General features: G+C 41.7%; 2 protein-coding genes across 5 annotated transcripts; one reads left to right on the top strand and one right to left on the bottom strand.

Moving 5' to 3' along the window:
• Positions 1 to 5,055: 5,055 nt before the first annotated feature.
• LOC104824726 (glycosylphosphatidylinositol anchor attachment 1 protein) lies at positions 5,056 to 8,091 on the top strand. Of its 4 annotated transcripts, none has more exons than XM_010556854.2 (3): positions 5,056 to 5,135; positions 5,646 to 5,696; positions 5,834 to 8,091. In XM_010556854.2, the coding sequence occupies exon 3, from the start codon at positions 6,023 to 6,025 to the stop codon at positions 7,940 to 7,942; it is 1,920 nt and encodes a 639-aa protein (XP_010555156.1). In that variant the 5' UTR covers positions 5,056 to 5,135; positions 5,646 to 5,696; positions 5,834 to 6,022; the 3' UTR covers positions 7,943 to 8,091. The 4 variants fall into 4 exon arrangements, with proteins under 4 accessions (XP_010555156.1, XP_010555157.1, XP_010555158.1 ...); XM_010556855.2 differs by having other exon boundaries at positions 5,070 to 5,135; positions 5,234 to 5,696; XM_010556856.2 differs by having other exon boundaries at positions 5,086 to 5,135; positions 5,254 to 5,696.
• On the bottom strand, positions 7,992 to 15,274 carry LOC104824943 (importin beta-like SAD2 homolog). The gene is given in 25 exon segments (XM_010557144.1): positions 7,992 to 8,391; positions 8,557 to 8,647; positions 8,649 to 8,702; positions 9,003 to 9,214; positions 9,319 to 9,807; positions 9,810 to 9,990; positions 10,160 to 10,327; positions 10,505 to 10,570; positions 10,661 to 10,727; positions 10,729 to 10,766; positions 10,923 to 11,066; positions 11,156 to 11,195; positions 11,422 to 11,482; positions 11,485 to 11,589; positions 11,674 to 11,759; positions 11,906 to 11,964; positions 12,083 to 12,161; positions 12,280 to 12,353; positions 12,672 to 12,732; positions 12,815 to 13,011; positions 13,202 to 13,279; positions 13,398 to 13,508; positions 13,847 to 14,017; positions 14,128 to 14,300; positions 15,099 to 15,274. Coding segments are annotated over 25 exon segments (3,114 nt in total). The 5' UTR covers positions 15,250 to 15,274; the 3' UTR covers positions 7,992 to 8,233.
• Positions 15,275 to 20,110: the final 4,836 nt, after the last annotated feature.

Raw genomic sequence — 20,110 nt, 5'->3', positions numbered from 1 at the left:
ATTTATATACAGATAAAAAGGAATCTAATGCAAAACTAATTTACAACAACCTAACAAATTCGAAACAAATTGACAGGTGTCGAAGCTACAGATGACCAAATTAAAACAGCTAAACCAGAATTGGTTTTGATAACCAAAGCTGAAATAACCGAGATAACCGAGCCATTTGGTATGTAAACTCTAAGACTTCCCCTCAAGATGGAGAATACAAGTCTCGTATTCTCATCTTGAAGGTTAATCTACGAAGATGATCAACCGCAACAGACTTGGTCAAGATGTCTGCCAACTGTTCAGAAGCCGAGATGTGAAAGGGCTTGATAAATCCTGATTTAATCTGTTGCCGGACAAAATGACAATCTAATTCAACATGCTTCGTACGCTCATGGAAAACGGGGTTATGAGCAATGTGAACAGCCGAGAGATTATCACAAAATAGAGAAACAGGCTGCAAGATCACAATACCAAGCTCTTGTAACAAAGATTGCACCCAAACTAACTCGCATGAAGTTTGAGTCATTGCTCTATATTCTGATTCAACACTGCTCCGGGATATAGTCTGCTGCTTTTTTGATTTCCATGAAATTCAATGATTTCCAAAGAATACGCAAAAGCCCGTCACGGAACGCCGAGAGTCGTGGCACGAAGCCCAATCGGCATCAGTGTAAGCACTAAGCTTACTGTCTGATGAAGCAACATAGAACAACCCCTGAGCAGGATTTTGTTTCAGATATCGAAGGACACGAAACCCTGCCTGAAGGTGAGATATCTGAGGGGCTGACATATACTGACTTAGCTTTGTAACAGAAAAGCTAATGTCTGGTCTGGTTAGGGCAAGATAAATAAGCTTGCCAATGAGTTTTCGATATAACAGAGGGTCATCAAGTAACTCACCAGAATCCTGTCCAAGTTTCTCCCGGGTATCCATGGGAGAAGCAACTGGTTTGCAGCCAAGCATCTCGAACTCCTCAAGCAACTCCAATGTGTATTTACGCTGACAAATAGCTATTCCCTGCTTCGACCTAGCAATCTCCAGACCAAGAAAATAGTGTAGCACACCCAGATCTTTAATCTGGAACTCAGAATTCAAAGTCGATTTCAAGGTTGTAATCATGGCTGAATTATTTTCTGTGATTAATAGGTCATCAACATATATAAGGACAACCACAAGATCAGAACCAACCCTCTTGATGAACAATTAATTATCAGACTGAGCCTGTGAATAGCCAGCATCAAGAAGAACGCGAGACAATTTCTGATTCCATTGTCTCGAGGCTTGCTTTAAGCCATATAACGATCTGTGCAGTCGACAAACATCATTAGAAGAGACCTTCTCCCCCTTAAGATCAGAATATCCAGGTGGGAGTTTCATATAAATCTCCTCATCCAAATCTCCATTGAGAAAAGCATTACTAACATTCATTTGGCTTAATAACCAATTGTATTTCGCAGCTAAAGCAAGCAATAATCTGACAGTAGCCATTTTAGCTACAGGGCTAAAGGTTTCTAAATAATCCACACCTTCCAATTGTGTGTAACCCTTTGCCACTAACCTCGCCTTGTGTCTTTCAATAGAACCATCTGCATTATATTTGGTTTTAAAAACCCATCGACAACCCACAACATGCTTCCCCTCGGGTAAAGAACAGATAGACCAGGTGTTTGTTTTAGTTAGAGCATCTAGCTCAAGCATCATTGCCTCTTTCCACTTATCAAATTTTGCTGCCTGGGTATAGGATTGTGGTTTGGGTTCGGTAGTAATAGTAAGGGCAAAGGTTTTATATGCTGGAGATAGATTATCATAAGACAAAAAGGTAGATAAAGGGTATGAAGTAGCAGGGGTGGGTGGTGGAGGTGAATCATGATGAAGAATATAACAATGATAATCAGAAAGGTAAGCAGGAGTTTTACAATGTCGTTGTGGTATGAGAATTGCAGCTGAAGATGTTGGATTGACAGCAGGAGTATATGTATCCGGAGATGACAATGAGACAGAAGGGGACAGACTCGAAGAAGACTCAGGAGAGGACACAGGGGACCCAGAAAAATTAGCAGGTGGCATAGAAGAAGAGACAGGAGACATAGAGGGTGAGACAGGATATGAATCAGAATCAAATAAGAATGGAGATAAGGGTTGGGAGGGAGGTACTAATGTTGTATCAGACACAAATGAAGATTTAAAAGGAAAAATGGTCTCATGAAAAACCACATTTCTGGAAATAATGACAGCATTAGATCCGAGATCAAGGACTTTATACCCTTTTATCCCATGAGGATAGCCAAGGAAAACATAAGGTAAGGCTCGGGGACTAAACTTATTCCTGTCTTTTGATAAAGTCGAAACATAGCAAAGACAACCGAAGACACGAAAATGAGAATAAGAAGGAATTTTGCCGGTAAGCATTTCAAAAGGAGATTTGTTTTGCAAAAGTGGAGAAGGGATTCTATTAATCAAATAAACAGAGGTGAGAATACAGTCACCCCAATAAGCCAAAGGAATATTAGACTGAAAAATGAGAGCTCTAGCAACATTAAGAACATGCTGATGTTTTCTCTCAACAATAGCGTTTTGTAAGGGTGTATATGGACAAGAAAACTGATGCAGAATCCCTTTCTTAGCAAACAAAGAAGTGAAACGAAGTTCATGAGCATTATCGGAACGAACACTTTTGATTGAGGCATTGTATTGATTCTCAACAAAAGTAATGAACTCAGAAAATTTTTGCAAAACATCACTCTTAGATTTAAGGAGATAAACCCAAGTACAACGACTGAAGTCATCAACAATTGAAAGGAAAAAGCGATGACCATCAACAGTTGTCTCAGAAAAAGGTCCCCATATGTCAACATGAAGTAACTCAAAGGGAAAACTAGATATATGAGAAGAAACAGGAAAAGACAGACGCCTTTGTTTAGCTAGTGGGCATACAGGACATAAAAGAGAACTAGAGCCATCAGGAGTGAAGGAAATCTGTGAAGACTTGTCAAGGGAATGGACTTTGACATCAGAAGGGTGACCAAGACGATGATGCCAAAGATCAAACGTTGTGGTGGAGAGAGCAGTGCATAAAGTTGTAGACACAGAAACAAATGATGGAGATGTGTGCTGCATATCATAGATATATAGGTTTTGAACTTGTTTACCCTTGACAATCATCAAGCCCCGAGTAAGGTCCTGAATCATATAAGAGTCATGAAAAAAATGCACAGAACAAGAAGGCTGTTGAGATAAGGAGGTGACACTAAGAAGATTATAATGAAATGATGGAATAAACAAAACATAAGATAAGGTAATAGAAGGAGACAAAATAACAGTCCCAGACTTAGAAACCAAAATAGACGTATGATTAGGAAGGGATACAGATACAGCTGCTATGTCATGAATCTCAGAAAACAATTTCAAATCACAGCAAACATGTGTACTAGCTCCTGTGTCCAAAATCCAAACAACTGAGGAAAAGTTCATGAAAGGGGCTGATGTCGAAAAAACAGGATGAGAAATAAAAATACCTGAAGATGGTGGGGTAGGCAGAGCAAGATTTGATTCCATGGAAGAGGGGCTTTGACCCTTTTGCTGAGATAGCAGCTGAGCTAAAAACGAATGAACCTGCTCCAAGGTGTTCTGTCCTGCAGAATCATTAGGAACACCCTTTGCTGAAGCATCAGTAGAAACCAAGGTTGAATCAACCATATTAATCCTGTTCTGCAACTTATCAGAAAACCGAGGTCGAGGTTTAGATCCTGAAGAGCGAGAATTCCAACCAGTGTTTGCCTTATAACCTGGTGGGTATCCATGAAGGCGAAAGCATCGAGAAACAATGTGGCCTGTCATGCCACAGTGGGCACAAACAGGTCGAGGGCGAGGATTTGAAGGAGTAGGGCTAGGATATTTAGAAGGTGGTGTGGAAGAAGGAAAAGAGTAAAAACGGGAAGGATTTGTGGTGGTTTGGAAGGCAACAACATCAGGGACAGTCGAAACATTAAATTTATGTTGTTCTTCCTGGGCAACAAGGTTAAAGACACGAGTAATATCGGGTAATGGGTCAGTCATCAGGATCTGTCGCCTAGCAGACGTAAAAGAGTCATTCAGTCTCATCAGAAAACGGACAACATTTCGTCTCTCAAATAGCCTAGACCACTGGTCACCAATACGACATTTACACCCTCCACAGGTGCAACCCTTACAACAACAGACAAGCAGTGGTTCATAGTGTTTCAGCTCTTTCCACAAGGTATTTAGTTTGGTGAAATAAGTGTTCAAATCAAGAGAACTTTGATAGAGGTTGTCAATCTGGTGTTGGATGCTGTAAATCTTAGAAACATTGGTTTGAAGAAAACAATTTTGGAGATGTTTCCAGATTTCATGAGCATCCTCCATATAAGAAATCAAAGTGTGAATATCCGGAGAAACGGAATTATTCAGCCAGGTACATACAATAGCGTTACAACGCAACCACGAACCTGAATCATCTTTGTTGTCCACTGGCTGCGGCAGAGTACCGAGAATAAACCCAAGTTTATTCTTAGCCAAGAGAGCTTTGTGAACATTGCGCGACCAAACACCATAGTTGGCCTCGCCCCGAAGTTTTTCCGAAACCAGAAAAACACTGGATGAATCCCCAGCATGCAAGAAGAGGGGATCGGAATAAGGATCCCGAGAAATCGAAGAACTCAAGGGAGCAGAGCTCACAAGAGTAGGGCTGGGAATAGAATCCTGAGAACCCGACGGAGTAGTAGTCGCCATAAAAAAACAAAAGAAACTGGAAAAAAAAAGAAATCAGAGTAAGCAAAAAGCTTATTTACTCTCTGATACCATATGGAAACCAGAAATAGAAATGGAAACTTTGCTGAAAATTTTTTTCTTTCTCGATTGATTATTAAGCGTCTCCTTTACATCATTTATATACAGATAAAAATGAATCTAATGCAAAACTAATTTACAACAACATAACAAATTGGAAACAAATTGACAGGTGTCGAAGTTATGACCAAATTAAAATAGCTAAACCAGAATTGGTTTTGATAACCAAAGATGAAATAACCGAGATAACCGAGCCATTTCGTATGTAAACTCTAAGACCTCTCTCGCTTTCCCGACGCCAATTCATTAGCGATCTCTCTCTCACGCACTCTCCGAGGTAACTTCATTGTTCTCTCTCGCTGGTACTCTCTCTCTCTCGCGCTCGATTATCTGAAGCGAAGCTTCCGATTTTAGGGTTTTGTTTTGACTTTGCAGTTATCTGAATCTAATTCCAGGCAACAATTTTTTCTGGTTGGATTTGTCTGGTTTCGAAGTCGGCTGAGGTTCTGAAAATAATGACAAAAACCTAGCTTTCGCAGACTTTGGGAGTAAAACTGGATAGAATTTTGCTAGTCTCCGCGGTGGAGTTAAAGGGACCCTTTTTCTCCTCGAATTGGCGTTGGATGCGCATTTGTTTCGTTGTTTTTTGTTGAAGGAAAACTGTTATCATCTTCATTGTGCTCCCGACTATCTGTGGAATCGAATACTGGGTCGTTGATTTTAGACAAATTCAGATTGGTGGGCAAAGTTCCTTTTTTTTTGGCGGATGAATTGCTTAGGAAATTGAATTGATTACTTCCTTTAGCTGAGCTATGTGGTTTTTGTTTATATTTCCCCTTATTGGAAGGTTGACAAGTTGCTCTCCTGGATTAGCTCTAATTGTCTGCAAGAAAATATGGTACGTTTTTCGTTTCCGTTTTAGGTACAAAAGTGTTTTCTTGGACCATTATCTTCATTCTACCTGTACAATCAACTTACCTACTGTATGCACTTGTGTTGAATTGTTCTGATGCATGTGGATTTTTATGTTCTCAGGTTATCATTTTAGGGTGAAAACAAAAAACTGACGGATCCGGATATCCGGATCTCCGCCTCGTGCGAGAACGAGATCGAGATAATCTTTCAACAGAACTCGCAGATCTGAAGCCCGAAACCGGATACCTTGAAACTCGCAGATATCCGCCCGCGCCCACCCCTACTGGGACCTGATCGAGATAGGTGACAATGGCGGCGGATAAGGAGACTGAGGTGAAATTTCCTGATGGATCGCCCGAGATGAAGCCGAGGCCGATCGTACGGCTGGGAATGTTTCTCATCTCTCACAGCCCTGTTTTCAGTGTGATTTGCTCTGTTGCTGGCATTTTGGTGCTGTTTCTGTTACCGGTGTTGGCGAAGAACACTTACATCTCCGAGAATGCTCTAATGCCAGGTTCTGCACATTCTATGCTCTCTAATCAGGATGTTTTAGATGGCAGTGAATTCGTGATGAACATAAAGGATCTGAGGTTGAAACGTGTTGAAGCCCAGGTGCTCATTGGAGAATATATGTCGAACTTGGGTGCGCAAGTGTATCATCACAAGTTTTTCCCTGAAATGAATCGATTTCACTCGCTGATGAACTCGAGTTCTTCTTCTTCTTATGGCATCAATTCTGCAGGGATCATAAGAGCCCCGCGCGGTGATGGTAAAGAGTGTATTGTTTTGGTTACTCCGTATGATCATACAAATGATGGGAATGATGATGAAGTTTTTTCATTGGGCATTGCGTATACTGTGTTTTCCTTGCTCTCTAGGGTCACCTGGCTTGCCAAAGACATCGTATGGCTTGTTGCTGATTCTCGTTATGGGGATTATAGATCTGTTGATGCGTGGTTGAGTGAATACTATGCACCTTCGTTTAATACATCTGATAACTTCATCCGGGCCGGAACAATGGCTGCTGCTCTCGTTTTGAAGGTTAATGGTAGAGGTGAAGTGTCTCAGGATACGATAAGTATATACGCTGAAGCAGCTAACGGGCAGATGCCGAATCTTGACATCATCAATGTTGTCAATTACTTAGGTGTTCACAGACAGGGTTTCAGTGTAAAGGTGGAGAAAGTTGCATCTTTACTTTCCTCTGGTTGGCTCAAGATTGTTGGGGAAACATTTGAAGCTGCGGGAAAGATGGCTAAGACTTTAAATCCTGATTGGAACTTTGGTATATCTGCAGCAGACTATGTTGAAGGCAGTGCTACACTTGCGAGTTCATTGTACTACCAAGCACTTGGTGTCCCGACTGGTCCACATGGTGCTTTCCGCAACTATCAAGTTGATGCAGTTACTTTGAAATTCACGTCTAGATTTCCTCCTAAAACTAAGCTGAGGAAGCAGCAGGAGTTATTTCTACGAGGTGCCCGAGTAATTGAAGGGACCATAAGATCAGTGAACAACCTGCTTGAGAAGTTTCATCAATCATTTTTCCTATATCTGTTAACTTCTCCGAGTAAGTTTGTCTCCGTAGGGGTGTACATGATCGCATTTGCTCTCCTCATAGCCCCGCTTCCTATGGTTGCAGCTTCTCTATATATGGATGCTTCTAGTACACTTCCAAAAGCCACTGACAAATACGTGCTCAAGTCTTGGATATGGCTTGATGCAGCCAAACGGGTATTTTCCATACACGTGTGGGGTGTTGTTATCACGCTGCTACCATATTTGATACCGGGTCACCACATGGCAGCATGGGTTATCTCTTCTTCTTCTTCGTCTCTAGCCCTTTTGGTAATTCCAGGTTGCTCTCCATTCACCAAGTGGACCATGTTGAAATCAGTGACTATCTCAGCAACTTTTATAGGACTGTGTCTGATGTCTATAGTCAACTTTGCGGCAGCAGAGATAGGAGCGTTGATGCTAGTGCCGATGTGTTTGATGTGTCAGCCTATAAGACAGGATGTGAGATCGAGATCCCCGAAAAGCCTCTTGCGGGCATTATGCAACATGGTTTTGGTGACAACACCGATGGTTGTTTTAATCTCAAAGGGTGGGAGCACGTGGGATTGGGTTGAGTCGCTTTGGGAATGGAAGAGTGCAACTTACCTCTACATAGGTTTGGCTTGCATGCCTTGCTGGTTATTGTGCATCTCCATTTTGCTGCATCCTTGACCGTGTTAGTTAATATCTCTTCGGTCTCCCATTATCATATGCTGTTTTGACACGCGTTTCGTATTAGTTCCTGTTTATGTGTGACCCTCCCGATTTTATGTATGCAACTAAAGGACCAACCAATGCGTCAAAACTCTCTCTTTATCTGATTCCAAGCATGTATATTGATGCCAATCAATAGTCCATGGAAGGAAAACCGTATGTATTTGGAACAAATGATCAGATACGCATTACAACTTGTACAAACTCATCAAAGTACAAAGGAGACGAATCTGCGGAGACAATACCAAATTACTTTGAGAGGAACTTGGAGAAGGATAGAGAGAATTCTGGAAAAGCATTTAGAAAGGTTGATATGAGTTCAGCTGGCACAAGTCCAAGTGCTTTCTGGTGATGCTTCTCCATTAATGATGACAACAGTTTCCAATTATCCACTTCTTCCAGGGAACCTGATAGTGTCATTTTGATAAATTTTCAAAGAAAAAATTGCCCATTCCATAATTTGAACATATCCCTAACCTTTTCGCCTATGTCCTTTTTCCTAAAGCATATCTTCCTGTTCTTTTTTATTTTTATTTTTTAAAATCGCCAGAGGAAAGAGAAGAGTAACTTACCCAAATCAATCTCACGGTCTCCATCTTCTGCATCCCCCTCTTCAATCACTTCATCATCATCCTCCAACGCCGCAGCAGCTTTAGCCTTTACCATACCTTTCCAGAAACTCTTCTTCAGTTTCTGCATTATCGTCGCTCTCTGAATCCTGTTCAAAGACATGATATCTCATGACTTAATTCATGGTATAAAAAAAATCTAACTGATAGAAGATCCACTTCTTGTCTGTTGGAGCCGCCGATAATCAACCACTGTATAGAAACAGGGATTTACTCTTCATATGGGTTGATGTTAATTCTCCTAGATCAAAGATAATAATCTTAAATGTGAGCCGCTATGAGATCATATAATAACTTTTGATGCCACTTCCTCATTGTACAGCCAGAAAAGAATCAACAAACATAGTTTAAAACGATTTTAACCATCAGTGCAAGTAGTAACTTCAAACCTCATCATCGCAATCAGTTTCTTCATCTTCCTTTTCCGCTTCCTCTTCATCAGCCTCTCCATCATCTTCATCATCACCTGTTTCTTCTTGCACTTCCTTTAACTTTAGAGAAGCATCCATCAATGAACCGAAGCAGCTTCTGGCCAAAGCATCCTTAGAATTCATATGGTTTGCATCCAGTAGCCGCTCAATAACCTTCACTAGCGCCATCACTGATGACAAGCAGTCATTTCAGCCTAATTACGTACAGCTGACTAGACAATGGAAGTGTCCAACAAACTTTGAGAAGCATAGAACAAGGAACATATCTACTTACCATACAACTTTAGTTCTGATTCTGCGGACAGACCAGCATCAAAGTCACATGAGCATAGACAAGCCAAAGAGGATACCCATAACTCAAAACCTCCAGACACCACTTTTTCTAAAATGCATTCCACAGAATCAGCGCATAAGATATAACATGATGATATCACCAGCAATAGAGGCCTCCACAATGGACAAGGCTTTTCACGTACTTCTAGAAAATGAGAAAATGCTGCTTCGCAGAATATGACACCCAATGACTGCCTAACACCTTCAATGTCAGATGAGTAGTTTGGAACATGTAGTAATGTGTGCACACATGAGCAAGCCCTATACATGGCAGATGGATACTGGATTATAGCCTTGCTGATAAATGAACCCATGGATTCAATAACAGATTGAGGATGGACTGGCATGTTTGGAGGGGATGGGATCTCTCTAAGTAAGATATTGTTGAAACTATACTTGCTGTTTAAGCCGACAACATCTTCTATGCAATAAAAACTGATAAATCCTCCGACTCTTCCCAGGAATCCCAGCTACTGATAAGTTCAGCCCAAGCTGATAATAGTTCAGATAGTCTGAGTTCCACAAACATATTTCCATCAGTAACAGCGAGTATAACGGAGCGTAACAGATTGGATAAGTGATCTAAGCACGACGCTGGAGGCACGTCTGTCACCTGTCATGCAAAAACAAAGAGCAAAGCTACATCTTGAAATCAGAAGATTCAGATGGATATCATGCGACCCATGTAGGTATATAATTGGCTCCAATTTCCACAAATTCAGATGTGAAACAGTTACTTTTGAGAGACACAAAAGACTGAAAGATTGCAAGAGTGAACCCACGGGTACCAGCCAGGCTTGCTGCAAGAGTGCTGACAGAGCTTTGCTGATGGTGGCTTGACCAGATAGCCAGCTTTCATTTGCTTGATATTTCTTCTCACCCACTTCAGGCTTGGAGCTCTCAAAAGCCTGAGCCATTGCTGCTAATGCCTCAAAGCCACATACAACAATCTAGATTGACAAGATACAGAAAAGAAAAGCAATAACGGTTATATGGTAATGTTATAATATTTTGAGGCCACTACAAATAGTCACCAAAAATGCTTCAAACCAATTTCTAAAACATCCAGGTGAACAACATCTGACATCCAGAAACAAGGCAAATAATTAAATACAGTCCACAGAAACAAGATGGTCAATTTGCACAATAGTAATCTGAAGAAGTGGCAGCCATTCAGGTGGTAGGTAATCATTCTGAAGAGAACAAATATATTGTGTTAGATTAGACATCAGACCTCATCTTCAAGTAAGAGAGCCATTATCAGTACAGCTGCTAAGACTCACCTCAAGTAATGAGCAAAGTGCACCAGCAGCAGATACACGCACAGGGTAATACGAGGTCTCTGCCTTATGCCTACAATAGGGAAGAATAAACTCCTGCCTTCACCACCTGAAGCATAAATCACATAATCGGGGATGAGATGATTGAGTATAATGCTATATATTTGATCACTGATAAAAATATATTGATTTGAATTTAAATGTTATAACGGCACATAATTACTATGTGTGATTTACATCATCAAGAAGAATAATAGATGTATACTTCAGGTAGGCATGAACAAAGCTCTCCCAGCACCCAATTTGCAGATGCAACCAAGTAAGGTGAACATTCAGGAGTGGAATACACTGGCAGCATGCAAGCACGAACCAGAGTCGCAACAAATTCATGACTTTGTTCTTGGATAAACTGCATGTAAAATGCAAAAGATCATAATTGCGTGTAAGGTATTAGTCAATTAAAGAGTACTACAAACAAAGAGGATAAGACTTGCTCACATCTTGCAGGCCGCCATATGCGATTGGGACGCCAAAATAGCTGCAACATGGGATAGTGAAAAATCAGCTAATCCAGGAAGTAGAAAAGAATAAGAAAAGAAAATGAAGAAGAGAAAAAAATACAAAGGAAACACTTCACATTGGCATCGTATAAAAGTTGAACAATAGTGTGTAAGAGGAGGCAATCAATATTTAAGAAATAATAGAACACTATTTTCAGTTTACAACTCAACCATAAGTCATGAGAAAACTGCATAGGAACCTACCCGATGGAAATTCTAGCATTTAATTTGTTGTCCTTTGAGGGTACAGAAAACTTTGACAAAACAACTCCCCCATGGAGCTCTTCTGATTAGTTCTTCTATTGTTTTCACCTTTCTTCCTTTTACATCTAATTGAGGAAGCTGCATTCGAAGTAGATACAGGTGGTCCCTGTAAAAATGAGATCGCAACCCATAAGAGACTTCAAAGAAATAGGCAGGCAAACAAATTATTATACATCCTTAACTTTTCAATCTTTGACATGGAGATGACACCGAGTAAGTTTACAGCACTTTTTCCAGCGGTAAACAAGTCTTCCCTCCACCCAGATATTTCTTCCAGCAAAACGAAGTAAAAGATGTATGTATATATATGTGTGTGTGTGTTTATATATAATAGCTACAGATAGTTACTATTTCCAAACCATAAAATAAACATAAAAACAGCCATAAAGAAGGAAGACAGGGAGACATAAATTTTCATACAATTTCAGATGGAAGGTTTTTCCGTATGAATTCATCTGCATCTTCTTCCCACTCAGAAATGTCCTACTCACAAAAAGAAAAGTAAGACCTGTGAAATTCCTCAATAAGTAAGAGCTCTATTACTATTTACTAAGCAAACTTTGTGACAAAGATTAAATCATAGGAAACCATACGTCCATACCCTCTCATTAAGCACTAGCACTGGAAAGACTGCAGAGTCCAACAAAAAAGAGAAACGCGGTGAAAGCAATCTCCATCCCTGATTTCATTATACAAGTATCTTAAAACAGGAACACTACTTGCAATAAAAATTCTACAACTGATTGTTCTTTATTTTACGTTTTCAGTTCCCCATTGTTTCAAATCTAACAACTTATTGGGCCAGTCTCCAGAACCTGGGAAATGACATCAAAAGCCAGAGAGATGACCCTCTCAGGCAGGAAGCCAAGGCTCTGCAGAGGAAAAAAGGTTCTAATAATATTTAGCCATAAAAGAAATTATTGATTATGTAGCTAAAAGCAGTTCACCAGGGACGATTTCTGGGAATCTTTTTCCTATTCATGTATAGATTGATAGGGAGATTTGAACAAGTCGCACATACACCCTTTTATTGAAATGCTGATGAAAATATTCATATTCAACAACTACATTGGTAATAACATATTGAGAGATTAACTTTTAAGGAAAACTCTTAGCATATGCTGGCACAAAGATTTGAAGGACAACTTCCAATCAGTCACAAAGTGGAAATCTAATACAGACTCACTCACAATGATATTTGAGCTATGTCTGACAATCTTCAACAAACAGTCTACTATATCTGACATCAACCTGTAAAGTAGAGACCTGAATAAGAATAGCACTAAACATCAATTTCCGACGTGCTAGGAATATCTTTATGGTTTTTACAAACCTGTTAGAGTACTTCCTGTGCCTTGTGACAAGAGCACTGAAAATAAGCAAACTTCTCTTTCCAGTTTTCAGTCTTAGCATATATCCGTCGGCAGAATTAACATTCTGATCAAAACTCAAGGATTCCAGAACTCTTATCATATCCCGACTGAGCGAACCAAGCAGAGGAGGTAATGCAGACGGCATATGGGACCTTAACTATAATGCTAGAAACCGGTTAATATGAAGGCCAATATGAATGACATGAGCATGACAAGAAATAAGAAAATCCACCCGAGGTTAATTAACAAAGGCAACCATCAACGGTCCTCCATCGATCAACAGAAGTCTATACGATGATTAACAGTACTTGACCCTGTTGAAAATAAACATTGAAGGTGTGACTTACTGCACAATATAAGCATTTGCATATGATATGAAGGATTTTCTCTGTTTCCAGTTCTTTCCTTCCCTGGGTAGTCAAAGCCTGTTGTGCAGCCAAAAAATGTGTGTAGGCAAGTTGAGATTCAGTGTTGAAATATGCTATGCATAGCATGTGAGCAATGACAGGCATGGCATGGAAACATTAAGTTGACAGATATAACCTTTTCTACGAAAAGATGGAATGCTGGCACCAAGGGTACTAGAATTCCATTTGTGATACTCTCTAGCTGTTGTGGTACTGGCTCCTTGGAAACTTTAGGGGTCAGAAAGTACTGAAAAGCAAACACAAGAAGCCAACCTCATTATGAGGGACCCAGCATGGCTTCTACATAGAAGGAGGACAACTTAATCTATACCATTAATGCTGATTTAAAGTAATGTCATATAGAATTAAGTTTAAGATTATTATATGTATGCCTAGAGACACATTGGGTACAGTTTTTCAACTCAGCGACAATTCACAAGCCATAAGAGGACAGGAGAACTGAACAATGACGGATAGGGAAATATTCATCTATCAGCCATAAATATTTATCTGTAAATAAAGCTCATAACATCCTAAATATATGTTTCATCTGTTTTACATAAGGTGAGCAAATGCAATATATACCTGGAAAGGCTTTACAACTGTCAACAACACCATCAAAGCATTCACGGTACTCCATTTGCTGTTTGAACTACTGCTTATAAGATTGCTGTTCTCAATAGCAGAACGCAATTCAGGAACAAGTTGAGGCCAAGAATTTTGCTTAACAAACTCTGCCACAATAACAGATCGGAGCTGTACACGAATGAAGGAGAGTAAATCGAGACTCGCAATCAAAATCTTAAAAATGGTGATAAAAGAATTTCACAAAAACAATGTGAAGAGAAGTTCGATAATATGCATACCACTTCAAGCAAAACTTTAAGAACCGTAGGCTCCACCTGGAGTAAAGCTTGAATGAGCTGATCCTTGAACTCCTTGCTGACTTCTGATGTTGTCCCTCCTGTGCCGATGCTCCGTCTGGTGAAGTTCTTCAGATATGTCGCAGCAGCAACCCTGAGACTAGGATTCTGACAACCTGTTGGATAAAAAATTTGCATCAACATCAAGTTCAATAAGAAATCTGGATAGAAAAAAGAAAAAGAACAAGAAATTTAGAAGGCATAACATGTTAGCGACTATTTAGTTTATTCTAACATAGTAATTTCTACTTTATCTTCCTCAAGCAAACTTCAAATCAAGTAAACACTTGTAATTTGTAAACATGACTTAAGATTGATATTTGCATTGTAACAAATGCTCCAGAACTAGATTTAAATCAATGGATGGAGTGAATGCAAAAAGGAAAACAAATAGTATTATAATGACTGAGCTGTACAGCAACTATAGTATTATAATTCATTCACCTTTAACCAAAAAAAAAACAAATAGAAAGTATAGTGCATGGTGGGTGTAAAAATCGCATGCTTAACATCTTTTTTTTTTTTGGTTAAAAGTATGCATGCTTAACATCTTAACTAAACACGATATGAAAATTTGATGCCACAGGAAATTCCCAAGATTTCACATCTGCTTAATTGTTCATGACCAATGTTGGCATTGCTTTATCCCACCACCGCCTGGATAATACCTAACCCAGCTCAAAATAAGCAAGAGTTTCGTAATTACAGTTACTATTATCGCAGTAAAAACACGTACACGACATTGAATCTTGAAGAATCTTATGAAGTCAATGAAATTCGAGCATGGGAGCTTGTTTCAAACCAAAAGATCTAAAATTGAGTATAAATCGAGTTAAACAAGAGATGGGGCATGATTAAACCAAAGAGGTCGAAGACGGGCTTAGTGTGATAGAAGGAGAAGGAGAGGGGCATACCAGAGGCGACGGAGAGAAGAAGAAAAGGGAAGTGAGGGAGCTCCAGAGAGAGACGATCAAGAGACTCCGTGGCCGTACGGACGGCGGTTCCATCGTCGGGGGTGAGAGTCTGCTGCAGAAACCCAGCAATCCAGGATGCTTCCTCCGACATTCGCGCTCTCGAGGGAGGACACAGAAACGGCGCGGGAAATGAAGATGGATAAGTGAGCAGAGATTTGGAAAGCCCATTATAAAGGCCCATGCAATACAGAATAAGGCGGTTCCATTTTGGGCCAACACTGAACATTTTTTTTTATAAAAAATACGATCAAATATGATGATTTTTATACAATGCATTTTTTTTTTTTTGATAATTCGGAAGTTCACCGGTCCTTTTGCCCGACTACATCTTCCAGAGGACCGGGTGTTGGAAGCATTCTTCGTCCAAACCCGCTGATCCGTTTGGAGGCTTCCAAAGCCTCGGAATGAAGCAGAGTCTTTAAGGGGTATTTTGGGAAAAGTGTAAGGGACGCGTTATGAGTCCTAGGGTTTTCGGTTTCAGAATACTTTGCGTTTTTCGTCTTCTCTCTAGGGTTTCTCTTCTCTCTCTCTCGGCGAACTTTGGTTCTCCGGTTGCACTGTAGTCGACTCCGGTCGATTCTCCGGCGTGTTTCTGTGTTGTACTTAGCAAATAGAGGTTCCCTCTTCCCGAGACGTAGGTATCGAGTATTAGAGCTCGATACCGAACTCGTAACTCCGGTGTCTCCTTTCTTTTCTGTTCTCGGCACGAACGTGTGAATCGGAGAGGACATTGGTGAGGTATTCGAGAGGGTAAATCCTCTACAAGTAGTATCAGGAGCCCGGTTGCGAGGCAGGGAGTGGCGGACATCGACGGCGAGAGGTGGTCGAGGTAAGTCCGAAACTCTGGGTTTAGGTGTGAGCGTTCTAACGGTGTGTGTCGAGTGTTTCAGGGTCGAAACGTCGAAAGGAGTCTTCTCGTGGGGAGATCGGCAACGTACATCGGCGGCGGCGCTCAGATCCGGTGGTGGAAGAGAGGTAAGGTTCCGGATCTAGACTCGGACTGAGTCACACAGTCGAGTTTAGAGTCCAAGGAGGTAAGATTACCTGGTTTAGTGCTAGATCTAGGTGCGGGAAGGGAAAACCGGTGAAAAACCGGCGGTTCTCCGGTGAAATCAGTCGTGGCTCACTGAGTCACGTCTGAGTCGGAAACCGGGGTGAGTCAACCACTGTGTTGACTCGGGTTAACTCGGCTACCAAAGCTTCCGAATTAGGGTTTGTTGGTTTAAATCCGGTCTAGCCGGTTTAAATCAATTTGTCGGATTAAACCGAATTCGATTTTAGATCGAACCGGTTTAGTCTAGGTAAGTCAAGGTGTTGACCAAAGGTTGACTGGGTTAGGAAAACCGGATCGGTTCAGGTCAATTGGACCGGTTCAGGTCCGGTTTGGGGTCAATTGGACCGGTTCAGACCGGTTTGAGTCCATTTAGGTCCGGTTCAGGATAACCAGACCGGTTTAGGTCAATCTAGGACCGGTTTAGGGCAATAGAGTCCGATTTAGGTCAATTTAGATTGGGATTGGGCCGGTTTAGGTCTGATTAGGGTCTGATTTGTCCAAATAGGGTTGGGTTTGTCTAGTTTAGGGTCTGTATTGACTAGAAAAGGTCTAGATTGGTCGGTTTAGGATCAGGATTGTCTGATTAGGACTTAAATTGGTTGGTTTTAGGTCTGATTGGTTCGATTGGGTTAGATAGAGTCCAGTTCTTAGGGCATTCTGTCTGGTATAGGGTATTTAGGATCTGTATAGGTCGATCTATCCTAGGAAGAGGCAGATTAGATCTGCGGTAGACTTTGGTTACTTGTCTTTAGTCATAGAGTCCGGTAATTCTGTCCGGTTAGGCCTGAATAAAAGGATTTGGCTAAATTAGGCGATTAGAAGTCTGTATTAGGCTTGAAATCAATAGGTACAGGTCTGTTAGGGTTGATTTTAGGCTAGATAAGGTCTGATCAGATTTAATTAGATCGATTTAGACTTAGTTTAGATCTGATTAGGTTAATTCAAGTCTGATCAGGGGTAGGTAAGTCAATATTGGGTTGGCTTAGGTCTGATTAGGACTTAGGGGGACAGAATAGACTCGGTTTAGGTCTGATCTAGGTTGGTTAGGTCAGTGTTAGCCTTGGGGTAGGTCTGATTAGACGTAATCAGGTCTTAGGTAGGCAGGTTTAGAGTCTATTAGGTCTGTTAGATTGAAAAATACCTAGGTTTAGGTCCTCTTATGATCGGTCTTACTCTCTAGGTCAGGTTTTAGGTGCTCCTAGGGTCGGGTTAGTCATTCCCAGGTTAGTTTCGTTCTAGGTAGGTCTAGTGCATCCTCGGGTTAGAGATTAGGTCTGATTAGTGATGTCTGCCCCTCTGTATCGCGGTCTTGACGTCGAGAAGTTCGACGGCAAGGGAGACTTCTCCTTATGGAAGGAGAAGATGTCAATTAGCTTAGAGATCTTAAGGTTAGGGGACACACTAGAGGATGATCCATCTACATGGGGGGTTGCTGATGATGGGAGCCCACAAACTCCAGCTCGGGAAACCGAGGATTCGGGAGGCCTTACGTCTCTTTCCACCGGGTCACTAGGACCTGAGGCTAAGAGATCGGGCACTCCGGCTCTCAAAGAGAGACAAGAAAGGAGTAGAAGGGCTAGGAACCTCATAGTGCTTGCTCTACGGATCAAGTTCTAAGGAAGGTCATATCCGAAAGGACGGCATTCGGAATCTGGAGGAAACTAGAGCGGTTGCACATAGAGCAATCTCTCCCCAATAGGATGTACCTCATGCAGAGGGTGTCAGGGTTTAGGATGGACAGCTCTAGGACAATAGAGGAGAATTTAGACATTTTCCAGAAACTATTGTCCGACCTTCACAGCCTAAACGTGAAGGTAGAGGAGGAGTATCAAGCAGTTTATCTGCTGAACTCCTTACCTCCTGCTTATGAGCAGTTGAGGGAAGTCCTGAAATATTCCCGAGCTAGAATCTCGGTGGAGGAGGTGAAGGCCGCAGCTAGGATGAAGGAGCTAGAGCTTCTAGCTCAGGGTACCCTTACTCGGGGTACGGGGGAAGGATTAGTGGTCAAGGGCAAACCCGAGAAATTGGGTGGCGGGAAGAAGAAGGCCAAAGACCAGGTGGAGTGTTGGTATTGCGGCAAGAAGGGACATTATAAGAAGGAGTGTAGGTCCCGGAGGGCGAAGGAGGAGACCGAGGGTAAGGGGATAGTAGCCTCGGTTCAGGAGTATGATTCGGAGGTACTTCTAGTATGCTCCGACTACTCCTCGGGTGGAGGTTCGAAGGTGAGGTCTCCACGTCTAGGTGGAGTTACCTCGGGTAGGAAGCTCAGGGGAAAGGGCGAGCGAGGGAATGCCGGGGCACCGGGTAGAGTCGGTGAGGGTAATAGCGCTAGGGGTATTTCCTCTCGGGGTGGAGCACGTGCTTACACGTGTTCTGAGCCTTCGGTAGAGTTCCTATAGGTCGACTCTTCACGGGGTAAAACCCGTGGGGGCACCTTAGTCGGTAGGTAGGGGTCTGGGGTAGAGGTCATATGTCGCTTGATCTTTACGGGGATCAAGAGTTAGGTGTGTTAATATGACTCAAGGTTAGTCTCGGGGCAGTCGGGGTAGACTCGGGGGACGGGTAGATGTCAGGACGTGACCCTCGGGGGGCCATAGGTGAGGTATAGACTTCACCGGAGGGGGTCATTTAGACGGTCTAGGGAGTCATACTAGTCTAGGTCTTAGGTAGTCTTCGGAAGCGGAGGTGTTGGGGGACACTCGCTCCGGTAGGCTAGGTGGGTCGTGTCACGCTGAGACGTGTTTATGACACGCTCGGTAAGAACTCCTCTAATAACGTTGTTCCAATGCGCCTTGGATCATGCCGGGAGGTGGAGTTAAAATGGAAGTAAAAGGGGAACTTAGCGTGCTAGGGATGTTTGGCGTGTTTGCTTCATATTTGTTTTGCAGGTTTTGAAGAAGAAGGTGGAGATTTGTTGGAAGCATTCTTCGTCCAAACCCGCTGATCCGTTTGGAGGCTTCCAAAGCCTCGGAATGAAGCAAAGTCTCTGAGGGGTATTTTGGGAAAAGTGTAAAGGACGCGTTATGAGTCCTAGGGTTTTCGGTTTCAGAATACTTTGCGTTTTTCGTCTTCTCTCTAGGGTTTCTCTTCTCTCTCTCTCTCTTGGCGAACTTTGGTTCTCCGGTTGCGCTGTAGTTGACTCTGGTCGATTCTCCGGCGTGTTTCTGTGTTGTACCTAGCAAATAGCGGTTCCCTCTTCCCGAGACGTAGGTATCGAGTATTAGAGCTCGATACCGGACTCGTAACTCCGGTGTCTCCTTTCTTTTCTGTTCTTGGCACGAACGTGTGAATCGGAGAGGACATCGATGAGGTATTCGAGAGGGTAAATCCTCTACATCGGGGAAGCCCAGGTGAATGCCCCTCCCCACGCTTGGATTTGAACCCAGGACGAAAGCATACTTTGCATGTTCTCTCACCATAGACCATCCAAGCTTGGGTTACAATGCATTTGTGACCATCATTACGGTAACGCATTGCTAGCTTTCACGGTTCGTGAGAGCAAACTCATCCGTCACTTATGACGATATGATATTATACATATTATTCCAAAGAAGATTATTGGATAAAAATTTACAAAACTAAAAGCAATCTAAATCCAACATCATCATGATTACACACGTATAAGTTTGTCAAGTAATCTAAATTTGGTTAATTCAACTGGTGAAACGAAGACGTTAAACGTCTCTTTCGTCCCGAATTCGAATGTCAAATTTAGGGAGGTAGTGTGTATATTGCAAATCATCTGACTGGCTTTAGATCCGAGATTAATTTAGACCTTAGTTCAACACATTGGCGGACCTACGTTAGAAGAAGTGGGGTACTGACCCCACTATTTTTTTTTCTTTTAAAAACATTAGTTATAAAATGTAATAAAATTTTAAAGAAAATACGTTAATAT

This window comes from Tarenaya hassleriana, unplaced genomic scaffold, assembly GCF_000463585.1.
Source record: "Tarenaya hassleriana unplaced genomic scaffold, ASM46358v1 Cleome41, whole genome shotgun sequence".
Lineage (NCBI taxonomy): Eukaryota > Viridiplantae > Streptophyta > Magnoliopsida > Brassicales > Cleomaceae > Tarenaya > Tarenaya hassleriana.
The sequence above is the reverse complement of the archived record's forward strand: the minus strand, read 5'-3'. Positions and strand labels throughout refer to the sequence as shown.